Source organism: Typopeltis vanoorti, chromosome 4 (assembly GCF_054136105.1).
Source record: "Typopeltis vanoorti isolate ZY-2024b chromosome 4, IOZ_Tvanoo_1.0, whole genome shotgun sequence".
Classification (NCBI taxonomy): Eukaryota; Metazoa; Arthropoda; class Arachnida; order Uropygi; family Thelyphonidae; genus Typopeltis; species Typopeltis vanoorti.
The window spans coordinates 167,809,049-167,832,178 of record NC_143552.1 but is presented as its reverse complement, the minus strand read 5'-3'; the positions used below and the strand labels follow the sequence as shown (position 1 = coordinate 167,832,178).

At 36.4% G+C, this 23,130-nt stretch overlaps 1 protein-coding gene across 6 annotated transcripts in view; it reads left to right on the top strand.

The window, feature by feature from the left end:
- LOC150107833 (paxillin-like) overlaps window positions 1–23,130 on the top strand; it is a 344,681-nt gene that overhangs the window by 197,973 nt on the left and 123,578 nt on the right. For all 6 annotated transcript variants that reach the window (XM_090392082.1, XM_090392081.1, XM_090392080.1 and 3 more), the window contains exons 4-5: window positions 8,118–8,295; window positions 15,451–15,613. In XM_090392082.1, the coding sequence (XP_090248208.1) occupies window positions 8,118–8,295; window positions 15,451–15,613 (341 nt within the window). The remainder of the gene's footprint in view (window positions 1–8,117; window positions 8,296–15,450; window positions 15,614–23,130) is intronic.

The following is a 23,130-nucleotide window of genomic DNA, read 5'->3' as shown; positions in this document are numbered from 1 at the left end:
TATCATATCCTGTACACCCCTTGAGGGTACATAGCAGGAATTTGATGATGATGAACTCTGAGATCCATACCTTTAAAATTAGTTTGAACACTGTCTTGTAGTTTGGTGTTTTGGCTATTTTCACTCTTATTCTATATAAGTTTATTCATCTGGCTTCCCACCACACCAGCTTTATTTATTTGTCTGTTGTCTATTTTCTAGATTTAACTTGCCATCCTGACAAAAAAACTGCTAAATGGCTGAAATGTTTTACTTGTTCTATAGGCTCTCCATTCAGAATACAATTGGATTGTTCTATGTTCCTGTCTATTTTCATATTTTTGGTCTTTTTATTGCTTTTCATGCCAAATATGTTACAGCTGTTATTCAGTTTAGTTAGAGAATCCTGGCAACTTGTAATGGATGTTTAGGAGTACATCATCTGCATAAATCAAGAGCTAAGTTTCATATCTCCAATTCTAATATCACGTTTACTGCTGCTTTCTTTCATACCGTAATCAATATAAATGATTAATAAGAGTGGAAATAATATGCATCCATAATCTGACACATGATTTCAAATCAAACCATCTTCCTGTATTTCCTTTGATTCTAACTGTTGACACAACTTAAATATAGACTATGTATTGCCCTGTATAATATTCCATTTACCCGATACAACTGTAGTGTTTTGAAAAGCCTTTCTAGTCATATGTCTTTTCCAGATCTACAAAGCACAAGTACAGATAATAATAATAATTATTATTATTATTATTATTATTTTATGACATCTTTATGGAATCTGGAGACTCTTAGTGGGAAACCCGAAGCTTGTTCTTCTACAAGAAACTTGGAGAAGAACGAACTAGGTTCAGGCCAAATAGAGGTTGTCGAGATCAGATATTCATTTTATGACAAATAGTTCAGAAATCATGGGAATATGACATGGATCTGTACTTAAGTTTTGTAGATCTGGAAAAGTCATATGACAAGGCGTCCGAAGAAAAGCTTTTCAAAACATTACAGTTATATTGGATAAATGGAACATTATACAGAGTGATACATGGCATGAAATACAGGAAGATAGTTTGATGTAAATTTATTATTATTATTTTATTGCATCTCCATGGAATTCAGACTCATCATGGGAGACCCAACTTAACCATTATACACACAAATCCTATCATACCTCACCAGCAAAGGTTGGTCGATTGGTAGAGCCTCTGCTACTAATAGCTCACTCAAAAAGTTAAGCAAGTTTGAGCATGGTTAGTAGTTGGAAGGGATTCAATCATTCGATGCTGTTGGCACACGCTCCCTCGATGAGTCTTTGGACTCCCTGGAGGTGTCAAATAATAATAATAATACCGCGCCCTGAATCCATTCACCGTCAGAGAACTCTCAATGAATTCTAGCAATTCATTCTACTCACTCACCACTTTCCATGCAAAAAATCTGGTCCTCACACCCCTACTAACCACACTTTTACACAACTTCCATGGATTGTTTCTACTTTGCTATTTGTCACATATCGAAAAATTTCACTTGCATCAATTTTATAAAAACTCCTTTAATATCTTAAAAGTTTCTATCATGTCTTCTGTTTCCCACCTATCAACTAAACTTTGTAACCCACAAACCTTCAACCTATCCTTGTAGGGGAGTATTCCTCAGACTTGTCACCATCTTGGTCACTTATCTCAGAATCTTTTCGACCACTTCCTGTCCCAAGAAACCCAGGTGACCGAATCTGTACACAGCAGTAAAGATGTGGTAGTAAAGCATGTTTTCGACATCCAAGTAATTGTTTGAACTCTTTTACCAACTTTTGTAATATGTCCTCTGAACTTCAACTCTTTGTCCACCATTATCCCCATGTCACTAACCTCATCAATTTCCTGCAACATGATATGCAACCTTTTCAATCCAAAGTGCATATTGTTGGATTTTACAACATTGAATTGACAGTCATCGTCCTCTGCCCACAATGTCAATTTATTTAAATCATTTTGCCGGCCTGGTTGGCTGAATGGTTAGCGTATCTGCTCTCCAGCCAAAAGGTTGCGGGTTCGAATCCCATCGTGGGCATGGATGTTTGTGATTCTCTGTGGAAATATTAGTGGTGGTGGTGGCGACAGGTGGTAGATGGCATTGGTGTAGTTGGTGGAGAGTTGTAGAATAGGTGCCCTCCCTCGATGGGTCTTTAGACTCCCTGGAGGTGTTACATAATAATAACAATAATACCGAATCTTGTGGTACTCCACTACTCGCAGGGCCACGCCAACCCAAGGGTGTAAGGGGTGCACCCCACCCGGGCGGCAACATTGATAGGGCTGCATTTTATGTAGCTAATATCTAATTTGGATTATATAATGCAGTATTAGGGGCAGCCGATAAAAGTTTGCACCCGGGCGGCAAATACCCTTGGTGTGCCCCTGACTACTTGCCATCATTCTCCTAGATTCCACTCCACCATATACTACCTTCTGGTGTCTGTCCATCAGCCAAACCCTTATCCATGCTACTAGCCTCGTATCCATTCCCATTTGCACCAGTTTTTGTAATAGTTTTCCATGTGGTATTCTGTCAAATGCCTTTGCAAAGTTGAGCAGTATCATGGTGTAGCCATTACCTTGATCCAATTATGCTGTCACATTTATTATAAAATGTGAATAAGTTTGTAAGACAGGACCTACCCTTTACAAAGCCATAATGCCCACTATAGAGTATCATATCCCTATCTACCCACTGTTTTATTTTACATTTCACAAACTTTTCCAAAACTTTAACAACCCCTCCTGATATATTTATTGGGCTGTAGTTTGCTGGTTTGTAGATCCTTTTCATATTCCTATGATTGCTTAACTATCTGTTGTTATGTGAAAATCTGATTCTGACAACCTCTTTGTCCTGCATCCAGCTTATTTTCTCAGTTTTTCTCTTCCAATTTTTTTCAGCCTTTTTTTCAAGTATACATACATAAATCTTACCTTGAACACTTAGAAAAATGAATGTGTAATTCTCACATTCAGCTTTATTTCCTTTTTCATAGATAAGAACTACAAGAACTGTACTGCAGTCATCTGGATTTTCACCTTCTGACCAGCTTCTCTGAATTATATTTCTGGTTGAAAAATCAGTAAATCTGTACATTATAATGAACAACATGGGTTTACTAAGGGAAGGTTATGTTTTAGCAACTTACTCACATTCTATAACAATGTTACCATTGAACTAGACAAGGGGAATGGATACACCATAACACTTTTGGATTTTGCTAAGGCAGAATACAGCATGGCAGACTTGCATAAATTGGAGAAAATGGGTTTGGGTTATACAATATTAGCATGGATAAGAGGATGGCTGACTGACAGATATTAAAAAGTGGTATACGAGGGATCTGAGTCTGCAAGGTTTAAGGTAACAAGTGGTGTACCACAAGGATCAGTGCTTGGTCCATTGTTATTCAATCCGTACATTAATGATATTGGGAAGGATTTGACAAGCGACATACAGCTATTTGCTGATAATGCAAAGATAGGTATGATAATCAGGAATGCTGCTCATATGCAGAATTTGCAGAATGATTTGAATAGGCTGGAACTGTGGGCATGGGCAAATGGATGTTAGTTCAGTGTCAGTAAATGTCAAGTCTTTCACTTCGGCATGATTAGATATCCAGTGTCGTACTATATTGGTGGGATTAGGCTAGAAGAAACTGATGAGGTTAGGGATCTTGGAGTGTTAATAGATAGGAAGTTGAAGTTCAGGGGCCATGTGACAAAGATTGCAAATACAACTCCAAAGATAATTGCAATGCTGAAACGAGCATTTACACATAAAGATAAGGGTGTCATTTTGCCTCTTTACAAGGCCTTGATAAGACCTCACTTGGACTATTGTGCGCAGGTCTGGTCTCCTGGTTTCTGTTGTGATTCTGATACTCGGAGAGAGTACAAAGAAGAGTGTTAAAAATGATATCAGGATTGTGTAATACTGATTATGAAGACAGATTGAGAATTTGTAGAGTCAGAGACTAGCAAACAGCAGAAAGGGGTGATATGATTGAGACTTTCAAACTTCTGAAAGGATTATACAGGATTTCAATTGATGGAAGTTTTCAATTTATGGAGGGTGGAGAAAGGATGAGAGGGCATCCTTGGAAGCTGAGAACGAAGGCCGCCAATAAGTGTGTGAGAGCTAGATTTTTCTCTCAGAGGGTGGTGCGCGATTGGAATGGATTGCCTTTGGATGTTGTGAGTGCAAGCAGTGTGAATGAATTCAAGAATAAGTATGATAGCTGGTGTGTGTAGTATGTGGCCTCCCTCAATGAGTCTCTGACTCCTTGGAGGTCTCTCTTAATAATAATTATTCAATAATAATAATAATAATTGAATATCATCATACTCTAGCTGCCTTTTCACACTTTTAAGTTTTTAATGGCTTTTTCTTCAATTATTGAAATTTACCAATTTCTCTTGAACACTTTGCACTATTATTATTATTATTATTATTATTATTATTATTATTCAGGCCTCCAAGGAGTCAAAAGACTCATCGAGGGAGGTCCTTCCTAAGACAGTCTGTCAAGACTCACTGAGGGGAGGTCCCCCCCCTGAGAAACACAAAGTCTGTCATACCACTCCTTAAACTCACTGACCATTCTCGCTCCCACCACTCCATCAGGCAATGCATTCCAGGGCTCAACCACCCTCCACACAAAGAAACCACTCCTTACCCTCTTGCTCACAGTTTCCTTTCGTAACTTCCAGGGATGGCCTCTTGTCATCACTCCCTCCCGCTGATCAACCAAGCGAAAGAACTCCCCAGTGTCAACCCTGTAACCACCTCTCAACAGTTTAAAAGTCTCAATCATATCACCTCTCCTTCTTCTATCCACCAAACTCTGCAGTCCACATTCTCTCAGCCGATCCTCATAACTATCCTTGTACAGTCCTGAAACCATCTTTGTCATCCGTCTTTGTATCCTTTCCACAGTTAATTTATCCCCCTTCAAATCCTGGGGACCAAATCTGAGAACAATAGTCCAAGTGTGGTCTGATCAGAGACTTATACAACGGAATGATAACCCTCTTATCTCTGCAGGTCAGTGTCCTTCTCATAATAGCAGCAATCCTCTGTGTTACCTTCACCACCTTTGCAATATGTCCCCTAAACTTCAGGTTTCTATCAATCATCAACCCCAGATCTCTTGTCTCCCCAACTTCCTCCAGTATAACTCCTCCCATAGAGTATGCAGCATCCCATCGATGTTTCCCAAACCTCAAGACCTTACATTTTGCTGCATTAAACTGAAACCCCGATTCATTTGCCCATCTATCTAGCTTATTTAAATCCTCTTGCAGGGCTACCACATCTGCACTATTACTAATAATCCTTCCCAGCTTTGCATCATCCACAAACAACTGAATATCCCCCTGCAATCCACTGGCTATGTCATTGATATAAAGGTTAAACAATATAGGTCCTAGTACTGAGCCCTGTGGGACCCCACTTGTAACCTTCTGTCTCAACTCTCACATACACAACTCTCTGATACCTATCAGACAGCCAATCCTGAATCCAGTTGACCAATCTGACATCCAGACCCATGTGCTGCAACTTAAATATCAGCTTATCATGTGGCACCCTGTCAGATGCCTTCGCCAAGTCTAAGAAAATTGCAGTATATGCCTTTCCCTCATCTAATGTTCTTGTAACTTTATTATAAAAATCTAGCATATTGCTAAAACAAGAGCGTGCTTTCACAAATCCATGTTGATTCTCACAGATAACATTACCCTCATCTGCTCAATGCTGTACACGGTCCCTCACTACTTTCTCCAAGAAAGTAGTGAGGGACCGTGGTTCTGACTATGGTTCTGTCACTTCTTGTTTCATTTAACCGTTTCATTTATGCTTGCAAAATTCTTACCTGGAACATTTAGTAGAGAAATTCTTCTGATTTTCACATTCGGATTTATTACTTTTTTTATAATTATTTAGTTATTAATTAATAACTCCACTCCAATCATCTGGCATCTAACCAAGCCCTTGGAATTTTTCAGGGTAGCCACTGCAAAACGTTTATACTTCCGTGCTTAAGCATTTCAGGTTGAATATCGTTAACCTGAAGTGGCTTTTTCTACCTCAAGATATGTATTCCTCTTTGCATTCCTATTGAAAATGTTCTGTTACCGCCTGTTTCATTTAACAATCTTTCCAAGTAATTACTCCAGACATCTAGGATATTCTTATCTTCAGCTTTCATGTCACCTTTATCATCTTTGATTCCTTTTACAGCACTCTTTCTTCCATTTCTAAGTTTTTTCAATACCTCCAGAACATTTTGCCACCTTCCTGATATTTATGTTATACAAGGGGCTGAAAAGTTTTTGACCTCAACCATAGATGGCAACACTATCGGCAAGATTTTTTTTTTTTCTAAGTTGGTACATCTGGCATAAGCATCTTGGTGAAATTACAAGTCATTCTATCAAGTAGTTTGTTTTATACAGCTGTCTGAAGCAAAAGTGTTGTCTGCATCCCTTGAAATGGATAAAATTGAGTATCATGCTGTTATAAAATTCTTTGTAAAAGAAGGTTTAACACCAAAAGAAATTCATTCATAGTTCATAAAAGTTTATAGGCACTCTTCTTCTTCGTTTTCGACAATTAAGAAATGGGCTGCCAAGTTTAAATTGGCTGTACCAGCCTTAAAGATGATCGACGTGAAGGACATACAAAAAGTGTAGCAACACCAGAAATCATTGATTAAGTGCACGATATAGTATTGGATGACTGGCGAGTCAAAGTGTATGAAATTGCTGAGACTATAGGCATTTCAAAAAACGTGCAGGATATATTTAACATGAAGAATTGTAAATGAGAAAACTTTGCATGAGATGGGTGCCCCACTTGCTCACGGCAGATCAAAAACGCACTCTCATGAAAATCTCTGAACAATGCTTGGAGCTTTTTAACAAAAATAAAATTGATTTTGTGTATCGATTTATTACTATGGATGAGACTTGGATTCACCATTATACATCAGAATTCAAACAGCAGTCAAAACAGTGAGCAGGGGCTGGTTGTTCAGCACCAAAGAAGTCAAAGTCAGTTAGGTCATGGCATCGGTGTTTTGGGATTTTGTTTATTGATTATCTTGAAAAGGGTAAAACAATAATCGGGGAAATATTATTCCAATCTTATAACCAGACTAGATGAAAAATCCGTGAGAAAAGACCTGGTTTTCAGAAGGAAAAAAATCATCTTTCATCAGGACAAATGCACCCGCCTACAAAGGTGTTTTGACAATGGGAAAATTAAGAGATCTGCACTATGAATTGTTGGAACATCCACCCTATTCCCCAAATTTGGCTCCCTCTGATTTCTATCTCTTCCCAAAACTAAGACACTTCCTCGCTGTGAGTGTTTTTTCTTCGAATCAAGAGGTGATTGCAGCTGTAGAGGGGTATTTTGCAGATCTTACTGAGAACCACTACAGGGACAGGATAATGGTGCTGGAGCATCGCTGGAATAAATTTATTAGTCTTATGGGAGATTATGTTGAAAAATAAAAATAATTTTGAAATTAAAAATTTGTTTTTTCATTGTTAGGCTGAGACCTTTTCAGACCATCCTCGTATATTCTTACCAAAGTCTTCCCATGACTTTTGTTTAGCTACTTTCACACATACCTTAGCTCTCTTACATTTTTCTCTGTATTCTTTTAGGACATCTGCCGACTTATTTGCTAGGTACTTTCAGTGTGCTTTCTTCTCTTCCAGGACTGCTTCTTTAACTTTTTGTGTTTAACTATAGTGTTTTTATTTTTCTATCCTTGCAGACAATTTCAATACAAGCCTCTTTTGCTGAATCATCAGTTTTCTTCTTAGTTTGCCACTTAGACTCCAAAGTTTGATTCTTGTTTTCCACATGTTATTTTTTTTCTTCAATAGTTTTTGCATAATTGAGTTTACAATTTACTTGTAAAAACTGCACATATTAATGCATTAACATTATAAATAAAATTATACATTGCTCCTCTGTACTTATTATTATATTGTGATATACATACATTTTTATTCTGTTTTATTGATGGTACATATTAAGAACTTATTATTTTTATTTTTTAGCACCTCAAACATATAGTGTTAATGGTCCTGCATTATCTCCTACTAGAGATGGCTATACCTTAAATAAAACTGTATCGCCAACGGGCAGTACTGGCAGTAGTGGAATTCAAGAAATCCGTCCTTCAGTCGAAAGTTTGCTTGATGAGCTTCAAAATGCTGTTAACAATAGTGCTAACTAGTAAGATTACTCTTTAATTAAAATTTATTTTACTGATTTTATATATTAATAATTGTTCACAATTTTTTTTTTTTTTTTTTGCTCATCATACTGGTATGTTATGTTGATGTATAAAAGAAAATGACTGACACTTCGGGTATCATTGCGCTTGAATGACCTTTAGCCATGATTACATTTTAGCATGAAATATATAAGGACACTAGTAGATAGCACTATAATTTCTTAGTAGGTATTATGCTCTGATTAATAATGAAGCAAGGTGTACTTTTCATATGCATTGCTGCAGAAATGCCAGATTATCATTTGGGATGTGAACATCACTGCTGAGAAAATTTAAACATGATTCATAAATAATGCTTTTGTTGTATTTCTTCATGTATTTGTATTGTATCAGCAAGCATAGGGTTACTTCAAATAGTTATCCTTCATCAATCCTGGTTAATTTATAGCTTCAGCTGATCAGATGTACTGATCAAAACACTAGGTATATATTGTATACAGTAATATAAGAGAGAAGATCATGAATTTCTAATTAATCAATGAGCACTGCTATAGAAATGCCAGAACATAATAAGCACCTCCGTAGAGCAATTATAAGAACGACTGTACATTGTGCCATTTGATTAGAAAAGGCTTAAGTTTGATTCTCGTCGTGACGAGAGGAATCTTTATATGGACTTTTTCAATTGAAGGTAAGTTAGCCAGTCTCATACAGAGGTAGCAGGGTCCCCCCCCCGGAAACTCTGTTTTTTCATCCCACATACAGACAGTTCAGCCCTTCAGAACACATGCAATTTACAGACAAAAAATATTAGTTGTGGTGATGATGATGGGAAGTAGATAGTGTCGATGCAGATGATTGGTAGTGGTAGTAGAGGTTTGGTGTAGTGGTGAAGACGGAGAGTTGTAGGTGTCCTCCCGCGATGAGTCTATGGACTCCTTGGAGGTGTCACGAATAATAATAATAATTGTTGACTTTTATCTGCAAAAGGAAATATTACACATATTCATTTATAAAGTGCTTTTAATGTATTTATTTCCCATGTATTCACATTATAGACCCTTACCATAACAAACTCCTGGGACTGGAGAAATAGTGCGTTTATAGTACAAGGTTTGCTGTAATGAATTTAGAGGTGTGTGGGTGGGAGGGGGGGATTGAGTGTCTTCTGTAACTCTATTCCCAAGAAACAAAGAAAATTACTGGAAATAGCTAGCAGGAAATCATACATTGATAACACAGAACCCAAAGGAATTGCTGGAGTCTCATATAAAACTCACAAGACATCATGAAAGAGTACAGTTGAAAACAGTAATGGGAGATCAAAGAAAGAAAAGTAAGTACGAAAAGAATGGAAATCTAGAATTAATTACAGAAAGATCTTTGCTTCTGATATCTTAGAGCTCTTTTCCTTTGCCATTAATTCTGGTTATTTTTCTTGGAAGAACAAAATCTACAACAGATAGAGAGAACTGCTGTGGGTCCCCCCCCCCTGCTAATTTTTACATGGAAAATTTTGAAAAACGAGCCATAGACTCAGCTCCTCTCAAATCTTCTATCTAGCCAAGATATGTTGACGACATGTTCTCTGTTTAGCCTCATGACCTCAGACACGTTAGACTTTTTCCTCACTCGCTTCAATAGCATACATTCAAGAATCTAGTTTATGATGGAAAAGGAAAATAGCAATAATGTACTCTTCCTAGACACCTTAGTAATACACCTTCTTAATGGTAACCTTTCCTTCTCTGTATACAGAAAACTTACTCACACAAGCGAGTACATTCAAAAACTCTTCCACCACCACCACCACCACTCTCAACAATATGGCATTATTAAAACTATCCAATAGCACTCACAAACTTTGTTACAGTGGAACCTCCCTTTCAACTGAACTCAACCACATACACAGCACCTTCCTTTCCATTAGCTGCAGTGATTGCACAATTAAAAAAAAAAAAAATCAGTTCCTTCCCCATTCCCTGGCCATCTCTTCAGAAGGACTTCAGAAATGCCATTACCATACCCTACATCTATGGCACATCAGAAAAAATAGCCAGGCCTTTAAAAAAAAAGTAAAACCTCCACACAGTGTTTAAGCCCCACCGTAAACTTACTACCCTTATCCGTTCCACCAAAGGTCAGCTCCCCTCTTTCAGTTCTGGAGTATATAGAGTACCCTGTTCCTGCAAGCTAGCTTACTTTGGACAGACAGGCAGATCAACAACCATCTGTTTAGAAGAACACAAGTCATACATCTGCAATCATGACTAGGTCAATCGGGCCTTGCAGACCATGTTTTGGAAACAACCTACAGGATCTCTTGGAGAAAAACAACCATGCTTTACATAGTAAATTCCAAAAAGAAAGACTGTTTTTAGAATCTGTGGTGGCACTCAGAAATCAATGAATTTAAATAAATACGGTTGCATAAAACTTCCCAAAATTTGGGGCATTTTAATTATCAGAAATCCCACATCCACATTTCAGACTTTTGATGGCTTTTTCTACTTCAAGTATGGATATGTATTCCTGATTGCATGCTGGTCAGTGTTTTTTACCACTGTGCTGTCCCTGATTCTTTCATTTAGCAATTTTTCGAAGTAATTGCTCCATACTTCAAGGATATCTTTTTCTCCTGTTTTTGTTACTCATCCCTAATTCCTTTTACAGCACTCTTTTCTCCATTTCTGAGCTTCTTCAACAACCTCCAGAATATCTTGCCGTCTTGATATTTATTTTCTATGTTCTTACCAAAGTCTTCAGAAAGCTAAACACTTAGTTTTACACAGTGTTTAGCTTTCTTACATTTTTCTGTGTATTCTCTAAGCGTGCAAGCTGACTTATTTGAAGGTGCTGTGAACTTTTGATATGCTTTCTTCTTTTCCTTCACTGTTTCCTTAACTTCCAGTGATCACCATGGAGTTCTCATTTTTCAATCTTTGCAGACAGCCTCACCACATGCCTCTCTCGCTGAATCAATCAATGTTTTCTTCAGGGCTTGCCACTGAATCTCCAAGGTTTTGTTCCTGATCTCAAACTCTTTCATTTTCATTTTTTCTTCAATCATGTTTGTGTATTTTAATCTGCAGTTCGCAGCTGAGAGCTGCTCAACTTTTATTCACTTTAAAACTTTTTTCTTTTCAATATGAAATTCAATTTTATCCTGCTGAAGACTAAATGGTGATCACTTCCAATTTTAAATCCTCTGTACACTCTAGTGTCCTCCACCAGGGGGAAAACATCACTATCAACAATAACATAGTCAATGAGACTTTTCTTATTCCTTGCCTCTTCTCTCCATGTGAATTTGTGCACATTTTTATGTTGGAACATTGTGTTAGTAATAACCAGTCATTATCCTGAGCAGAAATCCAACAAGTGTGAAGGGGTGCTCTTGTTTTAGCAATATGCTTTTATGATAAAGTTACAAGAGCATTAGATGAGGGAAAAGCATATACTGCCATTTTCCTAGACTTAGCAAAGGCATTTGACAGGGTGCCACATGATAAGCTGATATTCAAGTTGCAGCACATAGGTCTGGATGTTAGATTGGTCAACTTGATTCAGGATTGGCTGTCTGATAGGTATCAGAGAGTTGTGTATGGTGGAGCAATATCAAAGAGGCAGAAGGTTACAAGTGGGGTTCCACAGAGTTCAGTACTGGAACCTATATTGTTTAACCTTTATATCAATGACATTGGCCATGGATTGCAATGGGATATTCTTTTGTTTGCGGATTATGCAAAGCTGGGAAGGGTTATTAGTAATAGTGCAGATGTGTTAGCCTTGCAAGAAGATTTGAATAAGCTAGATAGATGGGAAAATGAATGGGGGTATCAGTTTAATGCAGCAAAATGTAAGGTCTTGAGGTTTGGGAAACATCGATGGGATGCTGCATGCTCTATGGGAGGAATTAAACTGGAGGAAGTAGGCGAGACAAGAGATCTGGGTTTGATGATTGATAGAAACCTGAAATTTAGGGGACATATTGCAAAGGTGGTGAAGGTAACGCAGAGGATTGCTGCAATAATGAGAAGGACACTGACCTGCAGAGATAAAATGGCTATCATTCCATTGTATAAGACTCTGATCAGACCACACTTAGACTATTGTTCTCAGATCTGGTCCCCAGGATTTGAAGGGAATAAATTAACTGTGAAAAGGGTACAAAGGCAGATAACAAAGATGGTGTCGGGACAGTACAATGTTAGTTATGAGGATTGGCTGAGGGAGTGTGGACTGCGGAGTTTGGTGGATAGAAGAAGGAGGGGTGATATGATTGAGACTTTTAAACTGTTGAGAGGTGGTTACAGGGTTGACACTGGGGAGTTCTTTCGCTTGGTCGAACAGCGGGAAGGAGTGATGACAAGAGGTCATCCCTGGAAGTTATGAAAGGAAACTGAAAATGGGTGAGGAATGGTTTCTTTGCATGGAGGGTGGTTGAACCATGGAATGCATTGCCTGATGAGAGCGAGAACGGTCAATGCATTTAAGGAGTGGTATGATAGACTTTGTTTCCTAGGAGGGATCTTTCACGATGAGTCTTTTGACTCCATGGAGGCCTGAATAATAACAGTAATATATAAAGTATTTGCCATTATTATTATCACTCATAGTTTTGTGAGAGAAATCAAAGATATGTTAAGCTTTCACCCTTTTCTTAACTACACATAAACTTCCACAGATGTCCCCTTCTCCTGTCCCCACCTTCCTGTTCAATCCCCGTAATGTTTCTTTATACTCTCCTATCTGTGGTCTCTAGTTTTGTGTTTAGTAAAGTGTTTTATTTTAAATCCAGCTCAGATCCATAAGTTAAAATTGGTTTCAACACTGTCTTGTATACAACTAATTTAGTGTTTTGACTAATTTCTCTCTTATTAGATATAAATTTGTTCAGCAGACTTCCTACCATACCAGCTTTGTTGATTCTGTTGTCTATTTCCATATTTAATTTACCATCTTCACTGTTGTCACTGTATTTTGTAAGAGCACAAGCTGACTTATTTGCCAGGAACCAGTCCTAACGAGTCCACGTCCTGAGTAGAAATCCAACAGGTATTTGCCATTATTATAATCTTTGCTCTTTTCTCCAAATATTTCTGTATGTGTGACAATCATTTCCCACTCTATTTAGATCCTCAACAAGGACCAACTTCTCATTTTTCTTTGTGTCAGTTGCTTTCTTTAAAGCCTCAAAAAATCCTTCACTTCTACTTTTGTAGAATCTTCTGTGGGACCATAAGCACAAATAAGTCATTGTCCAGTTCCCCATTCTAATATTTGTCCACATCACTCTACTTGAGACTGTTTGCCATTCAAGAAGATTAGCTTGGTATTTAGTCTTGAATACTATGGCTACTCCTTCTTTTCCTTGATTGTCATTTCCTGAATATAACATTTTGTATTTATTGCTCAGAAAGATCTCACCAGTTTTTGTCTTTTTTGTTTGTCACCCCTATTATGTCGATCTGGTACTTATCTAATTCCTCAGTTAGCTCCATTTCTTTGCCATTTAGGCTTCTTATGTTGATATTACTGATCTTGAACTCTAGTGATGTTGAGCTGGGATGTGTTTTAGGATTTGTTCCAGAACAGAAAAAAGACAGCTGTTAGGCCCAGTTCCCTGCCAAAAACAGGGACCCTTGTTGCCACAAGGCTATGAAATTCTGTCATGTTGTGCCATCATTTTATATTGTGGCTTATGTCAATAAGAATACAATTTGGTTGGCTAAATATAAAATTGCCAGCCCATCCTCGTTTGTTCAGCATCCAGGATACCTTACAAGGTTCATCATGAGAAGGTGAGGATTGCTCTTTAGGTCACATGCCCTGGTTGGTTCTCTGCATTCCTTTAAAGGTCATGTGGAAGTCTCCTCTCAGTTATACATCTTTAACCCTTAAGTAAAGCTGGTATGGTGGGACATCAACTGAATAAATTTATGTAGAACAAGAGCGAAATTAGTCAAAATGTTAAGCCTGCTGTATACTGTTAAACACGTCGTTAATTATTATTTGGGTTGTTATTGGATTATATCTATTTAGTAAGACTGTTTCTTTGATAATTTCCAGCTTTACTAAATGGATATGGATCACAAATTGCATTACATTCGATTTGTATTATTATTGCATTGTGCTATTTTCAATTGTTGCTTTAGTCATCAAATAAGCATATTGATTATAAACTTAGAATCAATCTGTCCTTAAAAAGAAAACAATACTATGTTAAGAAGGGAATGTAATGGGGAAAAAATAACCCGAGGTCAGAAGTTAATGAGGTGGCTTATCATGAATACCACATTGCTATGGTATCACCTTTATTACTTCCTTCCTTAATTACTGAACATATATATAAATTAATATATATTTAGTGATGAATGGGATGCAATGGCTGGATAATTTCAGACTGACCATTGATTTACCAAAGGAGACTTGCTGGTTGGAATTGTCGCTGAAGTTACTAGGGCAATGAAGCCACTATAATTGCCTGTGTTCTCTCTAAGGTTTTTTTGTTCTGCGTAATGAAAAATGTGACCACCTCTGTAATGTGATACTGGCTAAGTCAATATAAATATTCCTCATGCTTCAAGTGAAATTTGAACTGTTTAACAAGCAATTCTTAAGGGAAATATTGTGCCATTGACAGGAAATAACTGCAGAGGTGTTCCATGTGAGGATAATAATAATCATTACTAGCTCTTAATTATATGTAATTATTGCTGTCTTAATTGATAAATAATAAGGGAGAAGAATTGTGAAACTTATTCAGTTTTCCAAAAAATAATTGGTATAAAAAAAAAAGAAATGGATTGAGAATGATATTCTTTGATAAGATAAAATTATAGATGAATAATGTTTTCCAAAAAAGAAAGAAAGAGAACAAAAAAGGAGGAGTGTTAATACTAGCAATTCATTACATGAAATCAAAAAATATTCTAGTTAAGTGAATATTTAAAATACTTAAAATACTTGAAAGTAATACTTTAAAATGCTTAAAAAAACTTTAAAATTTTAAAATATTGATTTTGTTTTGCTGTTTTATAAAAAGTGCAGACAAATTTTAATCTTAACACTTAACAATTAAGCTTTCTTTGTGCTTATATAACTTGTTACATTTTTATTTATTTTTGTAATACTGTTATTTCATTAAACAGTCCTGCCTACAAATTAAGTCAGCAAGTTCCAAAAACTCAGATTGCAACAACAATAACATATGAAACTCATAGAGCACCTCCTGTCACTTCCAGTCCTGCACCAACAGCATCATCTGCCACCAAGGAGCTGGATGATCTCATGGCTTCACTGTCAGATTTTAAGGTAGAAAATGTTTAATATTAGTATAATTTGAAAAAGCATAAATTCAATAATAAGGATTAGAGTAGGTGTGTGTGCATGGACATATTCATTTTTACATTTATCAACAAATTCCTTTAGTATTAGGAATTCTGAATAGTATATGATTAGATTCACATTAGTTTTCTATCAACAATTTTCATTGAAATTAATGTGTTATTTGTCAGGACTCTGGTATTGTATATCTTATATTTGTCTTCTAAGACACTACTAATTTTATTGAATTAACTAGATTTTTAGTTTTTCTCTGGGTTCTTTTCCTTTCATCCTGTCATCAGACACCTGTTTTGCTAATGTATCTCTATCATTCTGTTTTTTCAGTGACCAGACCGTGATTTTGCACTCATTCACTCATTTGGATCAAGTACTTTCTTCCTAAACTTACTCTTTGATACATAAGTTAATATTGGTTTCTGCACTGCCTTGTATAGTGTTAGTTAATGTTTTGGCTGATTTATTTTTTATTTCATATAAATTTATTCACTTAACTCCCATCCATATAAACTTTGCTTATTCTGTTGTCTATTTTCTTATTTAATTTGCTATCTTCCTTAAAGTTGTGACTAAATGTCTGAAATTTTACTTGTTCTCTTGGTTTTGCACATTGCCAGTGTAGTTGATATTTTCCATGTTCCTGTGTATTTTCACAATTTCAGTGCTTTTATTTGCGCAAACAAAGAAAATACTACTTAGGTTATATAAGGAGAAAACGTCATCAACAGGTACATGATCCACACAATCAAAGGCAAGAAGGGTGGCTAGTATGGTTTTGGAAAGCAAAATCACAGTATTAAAGAAAATTAACTGAGTAGGCCAAGAGAAATTTCATATTTCCTTGCTGCATGGAAAACAAAAGGAATAATGATTGTTGAAGAATATTATTATTATACGGTATCTCCATGGAGTTTGGAGACTCATTATGAGAGATCCAAACTATTGTACACACAAAATGGATCAAACCTCTCCTCAAACTCATTCACTGTCATGGCACTCATAATTAATTCTGGCAATCCATTCCACTCATTCACCAGTTTCCATGCGAAAAAGTCCACACAAACACTTATTAGCACACTCTTACATATATTGAAAATTTTCCTTTGTGTCAGTTTTATAAAACCCCTTTAATATCTTATAAGTTTCTATCATTTCCCCTCTTTTCCCCCTATGAACTAAACATTCTAACCACTCGTCTTTGAATCCTTTCTACCACCATCTGATCCTTAAGAAATTCAAGTGACCAAATCTCTTACTGAATTTAATAATAAATTTAGTTTAATCCTTTATCCAAGTGTAAGCAAACAAAGTTTTTGCCTGAAGTATCATCAGGACTGAGGCAACTCGTGGTAAAGGTGGACCAAGCTCTCATCACTCCTTGTTTTAGTATCTCCCATAATGCAAAGCACATCTCCTTGCAGACATGTATAATGCTATGCATTAAAGGAAGGGGCCACTACCCAGAGGTGGTGATACTAAGGTGGAAGTAATGGAGAAGTCACATTTACCTATACGAGTTTCCCAAAGGTGTCTCACCTTATTATTAAATAACTCTGGATTAGAAAAATATGTTGGAAGTTTTTTCCCACTTGGTTAGACTATAATAAATTTAGTTTATTATAGTCTAACCAAGTCCTGAAGTCCTGAAGATACTTCAGGCACAAACTTTGTTTGCTTACACTTGGATAAAGGATAAGCAAACAAAGTTTGTGCCTGAAGTATCTTCAGGACTTCAGGAAATATGACTTCTCCATTGCTTCCACCTTAGTATCACCACCTCTGGGTCTGGCTCCCACTTACGAGACCTCAATAAAGGTCAAAACCTGTGTAGTGACCCTTCCCTTAATGCATAGCATTATACATGTCTGCAAGAAGATGTGCTTTGCATTATGGGAGATACTAAGACAACAAGTGATGAGAGCTTGGTCTACCTTTACCACGAGTTGCCTCAGTCCTGAGGATACTTCAGGCACAAACTTCGTTTGCTTACACTTGGATAAAGGATTAAACTAAATTTATTATAGTCTCTCTCTCTATGTTCACTGGGCATCTACAGATGCCATATGGTCACTCCGATGCTCGGTGATGTTCCACACCAGGCCTCACCATGTAGTCCTGCTGTTTGCTTTTCTGGCAGCCTCAACTCTCTGAAGATCAGTCACTCCACAAACGTCATCCATCCATCTCATTGATGGTCTACCTCTGCCTCTTTTTCCAGGAACTTTACCTTCTATTACTGTTCTGAGAAGTCCTCCTTCCATCCTTTCTATGTGTCCAAAATATTTTAACTTTCTTCTGTCAATATCCTTAAGGAGCCCTAAAGTTCTACTAATCTTTTCTAACACCCATTTATTTGTACGCCTTTCATTCCGTTTCTTATCTGGCTTCTTTAGGTTCCAAGTCTTGCATCCATAAGTCGCTGTTGGAAAAACAACTGCATCTAAAATCCTCAACTTTGTTCCCATGGAGATAGATCCATCCTTCCAGATTTTAGACAGGTCTCTGACTGCTGTTTTAGCCATTCGTAACCTTTTTATGACATCTTCTGAACAGCAATTCTTCACATTAATAATGGATCCCAGGTACTCAAACTTGCTGACTTCCTCAATTCTTTCTCCATTAAGGTAAACTTGTTTCTCAAGAGCTTCTCTGTTTGTTTTTCCTTTGAGAACCATGATCTTTGTCTTGCTAGAATTGAGTTGAAGTCCTCTGTTATTACTGATCTTGTTAACTTTGTTAAGAATTAGTCCTAGTTCTTCCATGTCATTACAAAGGAGTACTGTATCATCAGCATACCTCAGATTACTGATCAATCTACATCCTATCCTAATTCCTGTCCTGAGCTCATCCAATGCTTCACGCATGATGTCCTCTGCATATATACTAAACAAGTGAGGAGAAAGTAAACATCCTTGTTTTACTCCTTTTCCAACTTAAAGCCAGTCATTCAATCCAACACCTGTTCTTACTGTGGCTTCTTGTTCCTTATACAAGTTGGCTATCAACCTGATAGTGTGTTGAGGAAAACCCATTCTTTTCATTACTTCCCACAGTTTCACATACTCAACACAGTCAAAAGCTTTAGAGTAGTCTAAGAAACACATTACCAGAGGGAGTCTGAATTCTTTATATTTTTCTATGATCTGTCTAAGGCAAAGGATCTGATCTCTGGTGCCCCTACCTTTCCTAAAACCTGCTTGTTCCTCAGGCATCTCTGCCTCAACTTTGGCCTCAATCCTATTTAGCATTATCTTTAATAAAATTTTGCTTGCATGAGATATCAAACTAATAGTTCTATAATTCTTGCATGTCTTCATATCACCTTTCTTGCATAATGGTATGAAAACTGACTTCTTCCAGTCTCTAGGCCATGATCCTGTCTCCCATATCCTTGTAATCAATCTATGAAATACTCTTATCCCTCCATCCCCTGTGGCCTTATTTAACTCTGCTGGGATTTCATCTGCACCTGGGGCCTTTTTGCTGTTGAGCTGCTTAACTGCTCTTTCAACTTCATGCCTAAGTGGAGGAGGTTCCAAATCAAAATTTTCTTGGTGGGAGGGCTCCACATTTTCTTTATCCACTCTGCTGTACAGTTCCTCATCTATATGTGTATAAACCACTGGCAGAAACTAGCTTTAGTGTATGCATGTTGCTTCTGTGTTAAGCAGTTGCATTTTCACAAAGGTAGTTAGTTGCAACATTTTCTAGTAGAATTTTATTTGTAAAATTAAAATTTTTTGAGGTGTGGTGGATTATATCTAATATCTCAAATGTAATTCAAACTGATTTCAAGTTATATACATATTCTCTTATAGATCTTTTTTCTTTACATAAAAGAAAAAGAAAAAACTGTAAATGTCTCTGTACTGTATTTAATGATAAACAATGATACTTGTTTTTCTTGCTTCTACAGTATAGTATCTGTTCAGGTTGGTTGGAATGTTATTCATGGTATAGGAATATTTTTATTCCAGTCTTCCAAAACAATAGACATGGTAAAAATTTGTGGGAAATTTTCTGTATTGAAACCACATTATAATATAATATAAATAAAGAGTTCAATAAAAATAAGCAATTACGTCCTGACAAGTTTTGTAACTCATAAGACTTATATCATCGGGATACTGGTACATAAAAGTTTTACAGAGCAAAAGGGCATTATATCAAGCAATACTTAGTCTTTATTTGAGTTGTAAGTCAGCAATTAGAATTGAAGGAAGTACAGGAAGATGGTTAAATGTTACATCTGGTGTGAGACAAGGATGTACATTATCCCCACTGTTATTCATTATCTATATGGATCACATTATGAAGGAAAGTGGTATTAAACATGATATCAAAAAATGTCAGCTCTTTGCTTTATGTGGACGATGTTATACTTCTAAATAAATCCATTACAAGTCTGCAAGATTCTCTGACTAAATTGAATAACTGTTGTAATAGATATGGTATGAAGGTCAGCAATAAAAAGACAAAGACAATGAAAATAGGCAGAATCATTGAAAATGTCAACTGTGTTGTGAATGGAGAACCTGTAGAACAAGTAAAATATTTCAGCTACTTAGGCATGATTTTTAGTGAAGACAGTAAATTAAATATGGAAATAGACAACAGAATCAACAAAGCTGGTATGGTAGGAAGTCAATTGAATAAATTCATATGGAATAAGAGAGAAATTAGTTGGAACACTAAATTAGCTGTATACAAGACAGTTTTCAAACCAGTTTTAACTTATGGATCTGAGAGCTGGGTCAGAAGTAAAACACTTGACCAAAGACAAGAGACTGCAGATATGAGAGTCCTGAGAAAGATTAGAGGCGTGAACAGATGACATCAATGGCAATATCATATTAAAAATGAGGATATTAGGAAAGCACTTGATGTTGTCAGCATCCAGGAATGCATTAGCAGAGCTAATATCAGGTGGTATGGTCACTTAAACAGAATGGGCGAGGAAAGATTAGCAAAACAAGTGTTCTCTGCCAAGTTGGCAGGAAAACGACCCAGAGGAAGACCAAAATATAGGTGGATTGATACGGTACAAAGTGCCTTAGACGATAGAAATATAAGATCTGGTAATGTTGGAGTCTTGACAAGTATAGTTCCCCCACCGTTTGGAGGTCCCTCGACACTTCTGCGCATGTCAGAAAAAGGAGAATCCATTCCGATAATAGGGTAATCAATCTGTCTTCTGGGATGTGTTTGTTTATTATCACAGGTCGGAAAATTTAGCTTTTCTTTTACGAACATTGTAGTTTTTATAAAGTGTAACTATTTTGCTTGTATAACAGTTGGAAAAATGTACGTAGAGTATTAACAAAATTAAAAAACATATAGCATAAAACAAAAATTTAACCAAGTTTATTTTTAAGAAAGTTTTCTATAAAATAAAAATAATTATACAGAAAAACAGAAATTTTTTCAAATGAACTTATATATTTTAAACTTACAGTTGAGAGAACTGAGACACTTGAATGTCCTAAACCAATTAATTATTTATGACTTGTTGTAACTCTTTTAACAAACCATTGCAAAAAAAGGTTGGAAAAAAATACCATTATCAAATCTTTTTAATCTTCATAGTCATCTGAATCGGTGTCCGAATCGCCATCACTTTCACTTAAACTGTCACCAAAGGTTCGCATAATTCTTCTGTCTCTGGAATAATATTTCCATCTCTGTCCAAATACATATTTTTCAATGAGGTAACATGAAAGATATTTTCCCCAGTTTTGAACTGTAATACTTTCATTCGCCTGTTCTGAAAGCTTAAAAAGTTTCGACATGTCAATATCTCCAGTTACGTTGCAATGGCGAATGAAACTTTTCACTTCTGCCCAAACATACTCAATAGCATTAATATCGCAATGATATGGTGGTAGCCTCAAAGCTAGAAATCCATGCTCTTTTGAGCATCATGTCAAATTTAAATAGTTAGTTGTGGGCGAGTTTCTTTTGACCAAATTAAACAATTCAATTTTTCGCATATCTGGGGAATGAGAAATGTTATTTGCAGAGAGCCAATCCATAAGAACGTGCTTCTTATTAGACCAATTTGGAACTTTGTTTAATGAAATAGTGATATGAAGCGTTATCAATTATAACAACAGCATTTTTAGGAAGGTTTGGATTCAGTTTTTCTTCTGCCCTCTTTTCGAAGATTGTAGAATTCATTTGCCTATGGTAATTGGCTTTGTATAGTAAGTTTGAATTCGGTAAAAAACCCATTTCTCCACCCACACACAAAATTATTATGCGCAGCGAGGTATTTCCGGTTTGTAGAACTCCACCTTCTTTTTTAGACTGCCAACATTTTCTATAAGTTAAATTATTATCAATCCAAGTTTCATCTAGATACACAATCGGTCTTATTGCTCTCAAATACTGCGTTCTAGATAAAACAATGTCACTTCGCTCCATGATAAGTTTCCTTTTATTCTGGGACTTTTTAAAACAAAATCAGATTTCATGAAGTATTTTCCTTAAAGTTACTTTTTTCCAAGGAAAATTAATTTTTTCTTTAAGCACAGGAATCAATTTCGGAACAGTTGGCACTCTTTTCTCGACCACGTAAAATTCGTGAATAGTTCTTCTTATAACGTCAAAATCCTTCAAAGCTACGGTTTCAATGATTTTCTTTACTCTGGCGCTTTTTTTTTTTTAGGAGATTTAAATTTTGGCTTACCTTCACCTTTTGATTCCCTACGAATTCTTTTAACAGTCGACTCCGATACGCCCGCAATTGCACTTGCACGTTTTATGACTTGAGAAAGGGGAACAAGGAGACGATTCTTTTTCTCAGAATGTCAGCACATTATTCAATATTTTTTTGCAAGAGCTACTGAAACGTTGTACAACAGAACTTGTTGACTGTACTGGATCCATCATACAAATTAATGATAAAAAAATAATGCAAAAAAGCGACAACAAAAATCAAGCTAGTACCAGTACAGCGACAGACAAGAAAGCACGTGATTTCGCATGTTGGCGACCAATTCGTACATCCTTCATTTCTTTCTCCCCTTCAGCATGAATCGACTATTCTTGGCAAAATGCCAAGGAGAGATCTACAAACGGTGGGCAAACTATAACAGACTGATTTGGAGGAAAATTGTAGATAGGAAGTTAGTAATGATGTAAATTTTTCATGTAGTACTATCATATCCTGTACACTCCTTGAGGGTACATGTCAGGAATTTGATGATGATGATGAAGCCTACTAACAATTAATTACATATATTAGATGTTTTTTGATAATTTCACAACTGTTAAATATAATTGATTAATCTGAATACAAATGGTAAATTCATTACTGTATGCGTGTCGGAACATTGCTGGTTGTTGCTATCACGTGTGTTATATCCTAGGTCCGTGGCAGTTAAATTTTTGACGAAAGCAGACCATACTTGACATAAAATTATGAAATGATTTTTATTGCACTGTGTAGAGATCCTAAGTTTGCGAGGCTTCTTTAAATTTTCTTG